Below are 15,804 nucleotides of genomic sequence, written 5' to 3'. Positions count from 1 at the left end.
GGTCATCACCACCCACCGCCGACTCTTGGGCTACTCTTTTACCAACGAATAGTGGGATTGATCGTCACATTATACATCCCCACGGCTGGGAGGGCGACGCGGGCGCGAACCCGCGACCCTCGGATTACGAGTCGCACGCCTTACGCGTTAGGCCATGCCGGGCCAATATACAAGAAAGGAATCACTTGTACCCTAAACGTAAGAGTTCTATCAAAGAATTAGAGCGACAAACTTCGTTATTTTTTTTTCTGTACACTTGTCTGGAAAAGTCACTTACTTACTTTGATGAAAATTTGTTGAAATAGTGAAATTTGATTCACTCCATAAACACTTATATGGTAACTTAGTTGGTTTTTGTAAGTACAATGAGATTTAATTTTTGCTCAGTCAATACAGTGAAATAATCACTGTTAGCATCTAGACATTTAAAGATCATTTTAATCGGACGATTTTTATGGCTGCTATTTTGTTTCATCACGATCCCTACTATTCAATACTACCTCACTTAATAGTAACACAAGAAACTGGAGTTCGATACTCGTGGTGGCCAGAGCACAGACAGGTCTTTGTGTAGCTTTGTGCTTAATCACAAAAAATAAAAATTAATGAGAACAAAATGTGTACGTTTAATGCATAGATGGAAAGTTTTTTGGATTTTATTAAAATTATGATTTGATGAAGAAGCAATAACTTTACAACTCCAACGCAAATGAGAAATTTAAAATTATCCCACGTGAATACACTGGAATCTTTGCCTTTTTTATTGTTGTTTAAAAGTTAAAGTATGTTGAAAACAATTACTACTCTTTAATATATGAGCTGGACAGTTTGTTTAGAATTAAGAACAAAGCTACACAAGAGGCTGTCTGTACTCTGCCCATCACTGGTATCGAAACTCGGTTTCCAGTGGTGTGGGTCCGCAGACTCACCGCTGTGCCACTGGAGATCGAGCTGTATACTATTTCATTCTAAAGACTACTGGTATGGGTATTAACCTGAAGATGATCTAATAAGATTGAAACGTTGTTCTGCACTGTATTTTAATTAAAAATTTTAATACTCATACCAACAGTCTTTAAAATACATATTTTTAAGTGGGTTTCTCATCACCTGAATTGGTAGTATATTCATGATTAAACACAAGTGAAAAATGGACGCAAACTTTTTGGTTTGGTTTGTTTGGGAATTTCGCACAAAGCTACTCGAGGGCTATCTGTGCTAGCCGTCCCTAATTTAGCAGTGTAAGACTAGAGGGAAGGCAGCTAGTCATCACCACCCACCGCCAACTCTTGGGCTACTCTTTTACCAACGAATAGTGGGATTGACCGTCACATTATACACCCCCACGGCTGGGAGGGCGAGCATGTTTAGCGCGACGCGGGCGCGAACCCGCGACCCTCGGATTACGAGTCGCACGCCTTACGCGCTAGGCCATGCCGGGCCTAGGACGCAAACTACTAATTAAAACAGCGTTTTAGTAGTCTTTTTATTTTGCCTTAAATAATGAAAACTACTGAAATTTCATTATCTTAGATTTTTGTTATAGATATATATATATATTGAAATTATTGCAACAGAGTTTTTCTTCCTTCTGTGAAAGATAATTAGCACCTATTTTCACCTTTGTTTCCACCAATAATGTATAGAGTGTGCTCATCTACAGGAGAATTAAAACAACAACAACAAAGGAATAATTTACCGATATTTAGAAAGATCGGTGTTCATTTAACAAATTATACTGGTTATATACTTTTTTTATTTTTCTAATGAAGAGATATGCGTATGTGTAGAATATATTTATGGACTATTTATATACGGGAACAATGCAGAAGAAAATTATGATGCCCTAAATACTACATTATTAAATTTACAGAATAAGATGCATAATTTTATCAGTACAAAAACCTTTATTGTTTGAGGCAAGGAGGTCAGCTGATAGAGATATTGACCTTTCACTTCACCAATCATAATACAAAATATTGTTCGTCATATACCTGTTTCGTGACGTCATTTCTATGTTAGAGACCGGCATTTTGAAAGAAGTGAGTTTATCCTTGCATTTGAAGTGTTGAAATTTATAATATGGGAGATAATTTGTACAAATCAAGGCTACAACATTTTAAAAACAAGGGAAAAGATCAAGATGTAAGTATTATTTTATCATGATTAAAAAGTTTAGATACGTTTAACTTTCTCATTTGTGGTTTACTTGTTTTCTTAAGTTGAAGTTGAAATTCAGTGATTTTATCAGAAAAGGGTAAATTTAACATCGCTTTGCTAAGCCTAATAAAGTCAGCAGTACTTGTTTTGAATTGTTATATATGTTAATAATAACGTAATGATTCATTTTAACTATTTTTTATTACCTTCACAATATTATATTAAACGTATATCTAACACGTTTCAGAACTAAAACAAGGAATAAATAATAAAGCGTTTACAATTATTTAAGTTGTAAAGTTAGGCTTAGCAAAGTTATTCGACAGACCACAGCTATCATAAGTTCTATCTTTTGCACATGTACTTTTTACCTGTGGATAGGCACATGTTTGTTTATAATATGTCTCGTAAACTTCTGCTGTATTTATACTGTATTAGCAAACTTTTATGTTGAGTTGTATAAAAGATAATAAAATCATCAGAAATATTTATATTGTATGAATGAAATTTTCTTCACTAACGATTATTAAAATATGGACCTACTTTCAAATTTTAGTCTAGTTTTAATCAGTATTTTTACCCACATACAGGGTGTATATGAAAGAAATAATTATATAATTGTGTATTTTTTAAACAAGTGATCATATACATTTTCAGAAAATGTAGAATATTTGCAAAATTTATTGAAGTATGCAGAGAATGTCAAATGAAATAAAAGGCCCATGTCAATAATATTTTATCTCCTAAAATATTAAACTTATTGCAGTGAGATATTTCTGTGTAATAAAGTGTAATTTATAGTGAAGTGTGATGACTTGGCATGGTAAAGGCCTTATATAAATATCTTCTGATTAAGGGTATGTTAAGTAAAATATTTAATATTATTGTCTTGCATAATTACATAGTTCATATCTGTGCCACTAGCTGCTTCAGCTAAGGGAAATAGCCATGGCTGTTAGTTTGTAAAATCCATATTTTTGTAATGCAACTCTAATCAAGCCATAATATCTAGGATTGAGAGTAGGTTGTTGGGTTGTTTGGTTTGGGTTGTAATCATGAGTGTAAGTTTAACTTAATTATGTATGCTTAGCAGTGGAATTATTATGTGAGTGGCTGTGTAGTGGATGCAAAACAGGTTTTAAATTATCAAACAAGGATGTTACTACCAGAGTAAGATAAAACATATTACAGATTAGGTAATCACAGTCAGATTTTATAAACTTGTAACTAATAAAGTAGTTCTTGCCAAGACTTCTATAACTGTTAAACTCGTATAACAGAAGTATTGAAAGAAAAAGCAACAACATAGTCAACTTCAAATCATACCATGTAATAATAATAATAATGGATGGGTTAAAAAATAGACTAAGAAAAAAAAACCTAATTTATAAAATTACCAAAAGTCAGTATTTATCATTTCTCAAAAACAGTGTCATAACACAAATAGTAATTACAAGTATATCATTTTTCTCCTAACTGCTTGTGCCAGTATTGTTTATATTCAGAGCAGAATATTTTATTTCCTTCCTTGAGAAATTTATATGTAGTTCCCAGTTTAATTAAATCAAATTTTCTATATATGTAAGTAGGAATCTTATACAGTTCAAGTTAGAATACTGGACAAAAGCATTCTTTTGAAGGCATCTTTTCCCTGGTCAACTCTTAGTTCTATCTCTGGTTCAGCTTACTTAAAAGATCACTACTGTTTTCTCTTTAACTACATGGAAGACCAGCTAGTCTTTAGTGGACTAAAAGATTTGACTGTAATGTTTTCTGACTGACTTGAAGAAAAGCTGCCATGGGTAGATCATTACTGGGATTCACTGATGTAACTGGTATTATTCTAGAAACTAGAGGAATTACTTGTCTCGGTTGTGGAAGTCCTATAAATATTTTATAGTCCATATGATAATATAGCCTTAACTGCTATGGATGTTGACAGCAGTGTGTTATAATTTTCACTAGACCTAAAAGCACATTTCCCAGAGGGGAAGAAGACACTTGTTTATATTAGAAGTATGAAAATTTTCTGTAATTCAATAAGATCTAAGTTTTTTCTTAAATCTTTACACTAATGGAATAAATATTTAGTATTTTTAAAAGTTATAGGATGAGTTTGTATTAATACAATATCATGTGCTTTTTAAGTTACTGTACATTGCTTATGGTTATAGGTGCACGGCTGTTGTTTCTGAGCTGTTTAAACATTGTACCTCCACTTTCTTGAGAAATTGTTGCAATTTATTGTTCAATCTTATACACTTTGAGGCTCAGCAGGATACAAAGTCAAAGTGTTTATAGGGGAAAAAAGATTTAATGATCTGAATGTAGATAGGCTATTATTTAACTTCTTGACTTGTGAACAGAAGTTTTGGTGTCAAAAGAAAATTTGGGTAGATTATTGTATCAATTTTGATTTTTATGAATATAAGCAGACATTCTGTGTATGATTTTATATTTACTTATTCTGTTATATTACTCTGAGGATGATATGGAGTTGTAAAAATTTAATCACCATGACTTTACAAAGTTTCAGCTATCAAATGAGATTCAAATGTTATCAGATACAGTAATCTTTGCTCTATTTTCCTTTTGTATGAATAATTGACAAGGTTTAATTTTGTAATTTCAAGCCCCAGTGCATTACCCAACTAATTAATCTTGAAACAGTATGTAACCATTTCATTGCAGTATGGTCTATGAAATTTGTAAACTTTATTTCATCAAGACACATCTTAAACTTCTCTAAAGCCCATATTAGAACTAAACTTTCAAGCTCTGTAGTAGCAAAAGTCCTTTCTGTTGAATTTAGTGTTCCATCAGTATAAGCTGACACTCTTCTGATATTTGACACATCAATGTAGTAAGTAGTATTCATCCTTTGTCAGAAGCTGCAGTTGTGACTATACATACAACTTGTATGACCTACCATTAATGTATCGAGTGGAGGTTTCTGAGTTACCCATACCATCCCTTTCTCTTTCTCACATTTTGTTGTCCGTAAGCTTCACCTTCACACTTTATTTCTATTTTCTAATATTATAAATTTAAATATTGTTTTATGGGGTTTTATAATTTAAACTTCTATCTAGAAACAACATGTGACAAATAGAGAAGGGATGACAATAAACTATAGTTGTTTTGTTCTTATGGGCACACTTTCCATACTTTCTAAAAATTTTATTCAACAATGTGAATGATCACAGCATTATGTAATTTGCGATGACAAGAAACCCATTGAAGTAAAAATGTGTTTTCAAGACAGCTGGTATGGGTATTAAAACTTTTTAATAAAGTACAGAGCAACGTTTTGATATTCTTAGTTCATCTTCAGGTTAACAGAGAGTTCTTGAGAATACATTATCACAACATTAATACCAGGATTCTAAAATAGACTGTTTCTTAAAATATACATAAATTAATTCTTTCATAACAGGCTCGGTGTGATTTAATTAAATAAAAATGAAATTCATTACTGTCATTAGTATAACAAAAGTTCAGTTGTCTCTCTCTTCAGTAATTGAGAGCAAGAAAAAAAATGGTTATGTATTTTATTTCTTTTTTTCATGTTTATTCTTTATGTATAATTATAAAAGTAAGTAACTTGTAAAAATAGTGATCCCTGTAGATTAGGTAAGATTAGATAAATAATATTATGCAAATGTTTCCTAAGGTATATATATGCAAGCAACTTGTAGTAGCTTGTGGGTGATGTAACTTGTTAGTGTAATGTGAGCTGCACATTTCCATAGTGATTTACAACTTATAATGGTACTGATAGTTGGGTGGTGCAAAGGGCAATAAAACAATTTAATTATAAATACATGTATACTGTTACAAGCTTAGAGCTTCTTAGAATAAACAAATGTAGTTTCATGTTACAATTTGAAGTCATTCTAGAAAGAAAAGAAGGGTAATTTAGACTTGTTTTGATTTTTTTTGGTGGTTGTGAGATTCATTAGATTGACCAATTTCATTTTGTGGTAGGATAAAGAAAAACTATAGAGTTTTACTAATACAGTTTTAACTGCTTTTATGAGGTTTTAGGGATTTCACAAAGGAAATTTAACACTCCTACAAAAAGTGGGGCCTAATAGGCCCCAGAGCAACTTAAAAGGTTATTAATATTAGGCTAATAATTTTGTATTTAAATGAAATTGCTATTTAAATCCATTAATGAATGGATTAATGAGATTCCCACTGTCCCTATCTACTATCTAGCGAAACCACAGCCAGGGGAACGGGCTTGAAGAAATCAGGACTAGAAACGTCTTTTCGTAGGAGTGTTAAGATTTTTAAGATGGGGAAAATTATTTTTAATTTCAATTTGGGAATTACTTTCCACATGAACTATTCAAAACATTATATTTATGGACAAGCCCTCCTTTTATTAAAAATACTTCCTTAAAAGAATATATTTTTGTCTGTATGAAAGACTTATAATATTAACTAAAAGGCAACCAAATTTTGTGAAGCTGTTTTCACTATATTTAAAGTTAAAAGTATTAAATCTAGAAAGACTAAGTGAGTACAAAGATATCACATTGTCAAATCAACTGTGCATGTATTGAAAGATTTTATTAACCTCTTTGCAATGGATCAGGGTTTCAAGGCCATGTCATCATGCTTGTTGTCTTGCATTTAAAATTTTATTGAACTATTTTGTGAATAGTCAATCTGCAAATATTAACACAACATACTTTATATGCATTTCAAATTGCTCTGTTAAAATGAGTGTTCTATAAGACCACACAGAAGCAAACTGGGTGGTATTGCTGTGCTATGCTGGACCACTGTTCCTGGACTGTCATGAGTAAAGTATAAGGGGATTTTGGCTCTCCCTGCTGATCATTGGATTGAATAAATTGGATCAGTTTACTTTTAAAAATTTAAGGAACTTTGTTCATATATTGCACTGTTTCCAGAGCATTGCTCCTCAAAACTACCCAAAGCACATTACCACACCCATTTTACATTCACTGAGGTGGTGGACAGAGATTATCCTTCCAGAGGGATCAAATTAATTTCCTTCACTCTTGGAGAAGAGAGCAAGTTGGAGACTCCTTTCTTTGGTACACTGGATATTTTTTCCCAGATTTTGATAGAAAAAGCACCAGCCTGTGTGTGAGTGTACTTGTAATGCTGATTCAGATTTGATTCTTAGCTATTCGGTTGGGTTGAGTGTGGCGTTTTTTATACTTATATTGATTCAGTACATGGTTTGTGCAAGTGGGTCCTTGTAATTCCAAATGCAGAATGGTCCCATCGTGAATCCTTGATTGAGCACACTTTGTTTGTGTGTTCCCCATAGTCCTAGGAGCAAGAGAAATTTACCTTTCCCACACAATTGGGAAGTGAAGCTGAGTGTTCATAATTCCAGACAAGATGAGTTCTGTTTCTTCAGGTTTAGTAAGGCATACATGACCCTATTACTTTGAACCCGGAGTGTTACCTTTCAGACTTCTTGTGGCTGAGGAGAAAGTTTGTCTTTGGTGTTGCTTACCTTTTCATTGTGATTCCAGTGACTTGGAACACATTATTCTAAAGCTACAGGTTGGGAGCTACTAATAAATATATTGTGATCTAATTGCACTAACCATCAGCATGTGTTATAGGAACCATAGCTCTATACTCTCAACCCTGAATAATAGTGTAACCTCATTTTTCTGGAGCCTGGCCAGTAATAAAATATCATGTAAAATTCTACCAACAGTACATGAATTAATTTTCAGGTGAAGGTCATACCTGTTTTGGATGTAGTGTGGTTCCTCTGCTTGGGTGCCAGTCTTCTAGTTATACAACCATGATCTATGCAAATGTCTTATGTATAGATAATACCCTCACTGATCCTTTCATCTTATGTGGGATTTAGTTATAAATGTGAGTGGAGATAAGTATGTTTTGTAAGGTAACACATTTTCTTAAATTGAAAATTCCTTTCTAATAGTACTTACCTTCTTTCTTGCTCTTCCTCCTCCTCCTTCCCACTAAGAGCTGGAGTTAGAAACTGGGATTGAGCCAGCCTTGAAAAAGTAATATTATCTGAATGAGGTGCTTTTATACAGTGCCAGGATAGAGGATGCACTAACATAGATGGAGAGTGTCAGAAGACAATTATCAAGGACAATTAATTGGGTTACAGAAAACTTGAGCAAGAGAAAAACATCAAACCAGTGATTAGATGTGCAAAGGAAAAAAACACTAGCAGTTGAATAATAATTACAAGTAAGAGAAGAGATATTGGAAATACCTTTTCAATTTAAAAAAATGTTAATTTAGCACCCATGTCCATTGAGTTGGATTTGGCATTATTTGGATGAGATACTTTCCAACTTTTAATTCTGGGAAATGTTAAAGTAAAGCTATAATAATTGATTAGTATCTAAGAAAAGAAGTTAAAGAACATTGTAAAAATTTAAAATTACAAAATCTTTTTATCTCAATGCTTTTGTAAAACAGTTTAATAGAGCATCAGAAAAATTTGCCACAAATAAACACAAGTTGGTATAAGAAAACAAGAAGCAAAAAAACTGTGAAAAGGTTACTATAAAACATCTTACTTTTACAACTTTGTCATAGCATATCATTTTATTGCTTAAAAACTACAAAATTTCAAAAAGTATTAACTAAAAAAAGGTAATGTAAGCTACATAACCTTCCTTATCTGTCACTTGTTTCAGAGTCAGTCCAGTATACTCTGATATTTCAAAGGTTTTATAGTAATATTTTAAATTTTCTTGTATATCCAAAATCAGAATTGTGACATCACTTGTCAGTTGTGTATATCATATTAGACATGTTAGCTTTTCTTAAGATCTGTCTACAGTGTGATATAGCAAGCCTTTGAAGTCTCTCTGAAAGAGTGAGAGATTGAAATATTTTCAGTCAGTATCTCTAATCATGAAGCCTTTTAACATTTATGTTTGTGTTATGTACTGAAACTTTACTGTGAAAATGTGCCTGCTGTGGTTGAAAATTTTGTCTTTCCTTAGATTTTATTAAATACAATCTGTAACATTTATACTTGCCTTCTAACAAATCTTCCATTGTATTTTATCAATAAACTAGTGATACAGGAAATAATGAAAAACAATCTATGGATAAATGTTACCTTTTAAAAGCACTTTCCTACTTATGCCTTGAAAAATATCCTTCCTTACCAGTTAGTTGAAATAGTTTCCAGTTATGTATTTAACTTTTTCCAAAATTAACTAATATTTAATACCAAAACTTGAGTTATAATTACAATTTGATACCAAATTTGTTGACATACATTCATTAAATAGAGTTCAATAAATTTTGAATGAGAATTAACCAAATCATGATATGGCCTTTACACTGTGTTAATAATAATAAATTTGTATCCTTCTTGCCTCAGGCTTTTGGAATGTTTTTAATCTAAGTAACATTAGTTGCTTCAAATATCATTTGTTACCATTTTGACTGAGTTATTTTTTTTAAATACTGTACATAAAATTATAAAAGTTATGAAATACTGAACCTCTGTAAATGTTGTATGTAAAATGCTTTAAACAGTGGTTTTCTGTTTGATATGCTGTATAACTTGGTATGTTTTAAAACAAGTTTCATTAGTAGGATGAAGAGCAAAGTCATGGAGTATTTGTTGGTATTTGCTAATTCCACTGGGAAAAACTTAAATGTGTAAAATAAAAAATGTTTTGTAGTGAATATTTTACACCATAATACAAACAAATTGCAAATTATGTATATCCATTGGGAAAAAAAGTGTGTTGGTTGTTCATAAAAAATTATTTCTGACTTACATTTGGACTTCAAATTGCTTGAAATTAATTCATGTAAATATTATACTGTTACAGATGTTTGTAGTATTTTGGTTTAACAAATATGAATTTAAACTTTGGTAAAATCTATAAATATTGATTTTTCTTTAAACTTAGAGATTTTGAAATTAAAGTTTTTAAAAATAATTCAAAAGGTTTCCAAGTGGTTCCTTTTCATTTAACCCATAATACATGCATGCAAATGTTTGTGTCATTGTAAGCATCTGTAAATATATTTGACCTCTATTAGGAGATGAGGAGGAGGAGGAATGAAGTGACAGTTGAACTGAGGAAAAGTAAACGAGAAGAATCTCTTTTGAAAAGAAGAAATGTACCCCAAGCTGACTCTGCTGATGAAGATGAAGTTGATCGAAGCCTTAGTCACAAGAATCTTGAAGTCATTGTTCAAAATGCTAATAGTTCTGAACCTGGAATTAAGCTTAGTGCAGTCCAGGCTGCAAGGTAATTATAGTTGTGTATTTTGATTTTTTGTTAATGTCCTAGAAGCATTTGTTTCTCTTTAAAAATTAACTTTGTGTATATATTTGTACAAGTTCTTCAGTATTCTTTCGTTATTTCTGTTCGTTATTACAAAGAAAAACAAAATGAAAGCAAAGACGTGAAGTTGTCAGCCATAATATTTTTTTTGCAGTGAGAGATGCACGTAATTTTAAGTTTTTGAAATATTTTAAAAAATGTACTCACTGAGGCATATGAGACTAATCTTTTTTATTTAAACCTAATATTAAGTTAGTGGTGTTAAAATGTATATTAGAATGGTGTAGTTTAATAATTATTACAACTAAATTTGTTTGTGACAATCTGAATTTGGGATATTATACTGATGCAGAAATTTACAATGTTGTCTGTACTATGCATCAATTTAGAACATACAATTAAAACACTGGAAAATTGTTTGTGGAAAAAAAATTCATCTAACTTGTTTGTATGAATTAAAGTTTCAAATAACAAAATTTTATGTTTAGATTTGTTGGGTCTTGTGATGTATTTATAAAAACAGATTAAAAACTACAGAAAGAGTATTTTTGATGTCAAAGAACATGAAGGTAATAATTAAACCAGTAGTTTTGCTACTGGCATCTTCAACATTTAATTATGACCTACATAATTTCACAATTATCTAGGTTGTAATTAAATGTTCTTTTTTGTTTCATATTTAACCTTGGGTGAACATAAATATATTTAAACATCTTGTATCTGTGAAACATTTTTTAATGTTTGATCTTTGTTTTTGAAATGTGTTAGAAGTAAAGATATTAAAAACAATTTCTAGAGCTTGATATTAGATAGGCCTAAAAATGTGAGATAGTTTGAGAAGTATTGTCAAATGTTAAAATACACCTCATTCAAAATGTGCATTTGTTTGTGATGCTTTAAATGTTCATGTACTTGTCTTTCTACTTGGGCAAAATTTTTTCAAGATGAAATAGGTTTGGATATACATGAAGAAAATGGAGGCATGTTAAGAATTTTAAAAAATTCAAAGAGCATACTAAATTTTCATTTTTGACTAGCAACTAAGTGTTAAGTCACTTGGTTAAACCTAATGATAAATTGTTTTACATTTGTTTGGTGGCAGTAACACAGTTCATGAAGCATTGCTTCTTATTTTAAAGTACAATCAGTTATTGAAAAATATATAAAATTTGCTAATTTTTAATAAACACACATTGTAAAGTTGTATTTTTACTTTTTCTACAAGATTATTTTTTGTTTTTTTGAAATGTCAGTTGTATCACTGTCAGTAGAATTCTTCATCAGAGTTGTATTCTCTGTAGTAATTTTTTTTATTTGCATCAGAAAAGTGTGTAAGTTTGAAGCTTAAATTGTAAATCTTCTACCTATAATGAAATATGAAATCAGTTTCATAAGTATTCAGTTGTAAATGTTTTTTTTTGCTTTTCACCTGTTGTGCTCATTGGATCTTCTGTTCATGTACAAAATTGTTCTAGACATGTATACACCTTTCAAAAAATAAAATATTTTAGAAAAGCGATACTTGGTAAAAGCTTTATTGGTTGAATCTTTTAATTTTGACAGTATTCAGAATGTATTGTAAAATATCAGCTTCCATTCAAACCATATTTTTCTTTTATCTGATTAAGAATTGTATTTGTAGTGCAATGCTAAAGAAGCTTCACAGTTGTAGTTCCACTTTGAGTCATGGTTATTTCATTTTAATCAAGATAATTATTTTGAAGTTAAAAGTATCTCCACAAAGGTAAGACAAAAAATAAGAAACTGTATAACCTAAGTGCTTGCAAAAGGTGAACCATTCTTTATTAGATCCAAACTGAAATGGCAGAGTAAAAGTGTTTAATGTATAAACTATGGAAATTTTATGGTGGATACATTTTTTCTTCAGTTTTAATAGTTTGATCTAACTTTTACTTAGGAAACTTCTCTCCAGTGATCGGAATCCTCCAATTGATGATCTGATCAACTCTGGAATTCTTCCAATTCTGGTACATTGCCTTCGAACAACAAAGTATGTATGTACAACAAGTGTAATGATATTTCGTTCCTTTATGTGTGTGTGTGTTTATATATGTGGAAATTTATTATATTCTTAATGAACTTACAGCATGTAACAGTTAACTCTTTATGTACAGTTGAATAACCAAAAAAATCATAAGTTAGTATATGGATACCACAAAATTCTAGTATATTTTATCAAGCTGGGTAACTAAGCTGTAGTTCAGTCTAAGAAAATATTAAATTTTGAATGGATTAAAGACAACCTACCTGTGAAATCTTGGTTTGAAAAAAAACAAATTACATATATTCATGAAATAGTAGTTCAATAAAATTTTAAATGTGAGTTAGCAACATGAGGACATGGCCTTTGATCTTTCTGGAAAAGGTTAACAAAATTTGACAGTGTATGCAACACATGGTTCTTATATTGAAAATAGACATTGCATGCTAGAAATTCAGAAGTGCAAAACTTAATTTGATTGTTAGTTTCCAAAATGCAACTGATATACATTGAAAACGTGACTAGAAAGTTTCTTAAGGAACACAAGTAAAAAAAGCATTTTTGTATCATGAGATATAAATGTGTGTGCCAAGAGTCTATTATAAGAAAAAACTAGTGAAAGTCCCTGGTTTTGCTCATGTTATTAGCTTGATTTATTCCAGATGACTGTCAGTGTATGTATTATAAACCTATTTAGCATAAAAGTATACAGGTTGTACTTTTGTTGCTCCTTTATGGGATATGGTCCATTTATGAAGGTAGCCTTCTTGCTGACTTGCTCTCTGATTTTAAACCTAAATGATAAAAACAAACCTCTTTAATTAATGGAGCCTCTTAAATTAAAAAAAAATAATTTTTTTTTCAATTTTTAGTTTATACATTTCATTTTATATTTTTAGCTCATAACTACTTAACGACAATATTAGGTTAATACTTATATTGCTAAGCAATATGATACAAAAACACTGTTGAAATGCATTGTTATTAAAATGCACTGCCTTTTCTATATATTAGAAATAGTTATGTAAGGAACAGTTTCTTTTCTATGTGGCTGGATTTTGATATGTTGCCTCATTAAAAATGTATACATGTATGCACATGTGTGCTTGTCTGTCTGTTTATAATTTATATCTTGTTTTATATGTGGATTTTCACTAGCTTGCCTCATTAAGAAGATGCACATGAACCCATGTGTATAGATAAGTAATAATATCCAGGTGCAAACCCTTATGGTTCTCTTAGTATGGGTGGAAAAAATTCAGATTTCTAGTTTTTTCCCTCTAGGAGCTGTTGTTAATCACACACATTTAGTTGTGCTCATAAATTTGTGTATGACCTTTAGTGCTAAAAAAAAAACAGTTTTTCTTGTGGGGCTTTGGTGCATTCAAGTGCATTTCCTTCTCTTTGGCCATTCTGTCAGTGCAAACTGAGATAAACCATTGTAGGATATTGTTCTTAAACTTAAGTTTAGAACTGTCTAGTTGGTGTCATTGCTGCTGATGTATAAACCTAATTGATATTATTGAATCTTATCATTTATGGTCAAGCTATTAGAATGTGTTGTTACCAAAATGCCATGGATCTTTCAATATATTAGAAGTTATGTAATAAACCACTTTTTCAATTGGTTTTTTTTTCAAGCTTGCCTTGCCAAAATATGCACATGGAGAAGTAATAATACCCAAGTGCACACCCTCTTCTTGAGGTTTTTCTTTTTAATCAAGGATTGTATGCAAACATATTTATTGTTCATACTGACTGGCTTATTGTAAGACTGTTATGGTAATTTTGAATTCTTGTATAATTTTTTTTTAAGGAAATTAATGAGAATACTAGAAATTTCTGCTCCAAAATGATTGCTTATTGATAAGAATCTGACATCTCTGTACACGGGTCATAATCTAGAACATATATAAAATAATGATTACTGCCAGTTGATCTGTGTGGGGATATATTTGGAGTAGAGTCAACAGACACTGCATAATACTTAATGCTTGGATTTTTTGGATAATGATGGTGAAAGTTCTTTGTTGAGGATTTCTCAGAATTTGTCAAAACAGTTAAGGATAAACATAAAACACCACCTTTTCCCTTATTTGTGCATCTGTTTAGCAAAAAGATGTATCATACTTAGCTAGTAGTTTTAGTACTTCTAAGTAATTACCATGAAACAGTGAACCACCTACATCATTTCTTCTAAATGATAGTCTTCTGTGTAATAGAAACTTTGATTGATAAAATATGCCTGAGAACTTGTTGCCTGTACATTTTCTTCAGCTTCATATGATCTGTTAAAGTATTTTCAGTTTGTCTGTTTGAAATGAAACTAGCATAGAAGTCTGTTCATACTGTAGTCTTCTAGTATAATATACTTTAGTTATGGATATATTATCAAATATAAAATTAGAACACATACAAGAGCTGGTTGTTGATCTAGTTGTTAATTAGAAACTTTTACTCTAAGGTAAGCTACTGCTGCTGAGTGAGACATTGTTCACACAATTATTTCATAGTGGGTAGGTGTTAAGTGTAAACTTTGGTGTGAGTTTCTTGATGGCCAGAGCATTTTTAGTTATTAAATATTGTTTATTATTTTAATTACATTACAGTCTTGTTTACATGCAGTTCTGCCACATTTTTTATTAATATGTCATTAGATGTTTGAAGAAAAAAAAAAGCAGGAAGATCTGTTGAAATATCCCCAAATTTTATGACCTACTTCATCAATAATACTCATTCTTTACCCCTTGGTGTGGATTCTTACATGTTGTGAGATGACCTCTCAGGGAAGGTTCTGTTCTTTCAGTTTACCTCTTCTGGAATCTAAATATCCACCCACATGTTTACTGTGTGTGGTGATCCATGAAGGGGGAAAGAGGATCCTGGTGGTTGACGGGTCCAACCCTGACACACCACTTTGGCCTTGAATTCCTGTAGACGGGCAGCCTTTGTGTGGTCCCTTTGGGTCAGTCGGCTTGTCCACTTGGACTAGGGTCAACCAAGTACCAGTGTTGAATGTTCTCAACAGGTGTTATGGACATTGTATCTGATGCTGGTGTTTAGGTATAGTGCCACGAAACCCTGGTGTTACTGCAGTGTCCTTGTTTGGTATTGTAGTGCATCCTCTCATAGTGGGTGGGGTCAGTGGGCACCGAAATATTCCTTTTTTTATTATTATTGATCCTCTAAATAAAAACTTAAAGTGGGAAGAATACAGTCCATAGCCAAACAACCATGTCTTGAAAATTCTGAGCAGCAATCTTCAACATTTGTAACACCTGTATCTCACTTCCTTATACTACATTCTCTTTCAGACAAATCTTTGGGGCAGATGTCTTCCTT

General features: G+C 31.5%; 1 protein-coding gene across 2 annotated transcripts in view; it reads left to right on the top strand.

The window, feature by feature from the left end:
• The first annotated feature begins 1,987 nt into the window (after positions 1-1,987).
• Positions 1,988-15,804, top strand: part of LOC143236070 (importin subunit alpha-3-like) — a 60,998-nt gene continuing 47,181 nt past the window's right edge. For both annotated transcript variants that reach the window (XM_076474332.1, XM_076474333.1), the window contains exons 1-3: positions 1,988-2,145; positions 10,213-10,424; positions 12,379-12,471. In XM_076474332.1, coding sequence (XP_076330447.1) covers positions 2,083-2,145; positions 10,213-10,424; positions 12,379-12,471 — 368 coding nt within the window. In that variant the 5' untranslated portion in view covers positions 1,988-2,082. The remainder of the gene's footprint in view (positions 2,146-10,212; positions 10,425-12,378; positions 12,472-15,804) is intronic.

Source organism: Tachypleus tridentatus, chromosome 13 (genome assembly GCF_004210375.1).
Source record: "Tachypleus tridentatus isolate NWPU-2018 chromosome 13, ASM421037v1, whole genome shotgun sequence".
NCBI classification, from domain to species: Eukaryota; Metazoa; Arthropoda; class Merostomata; order Xiphosura; family Limulidae; genus Tachypleus; species Tachypleus tridentatus.
Note: the sequence above shows the minus strand (reverse complement) of the source record. Positions and strands in the feature narration are given on the sequence as shown.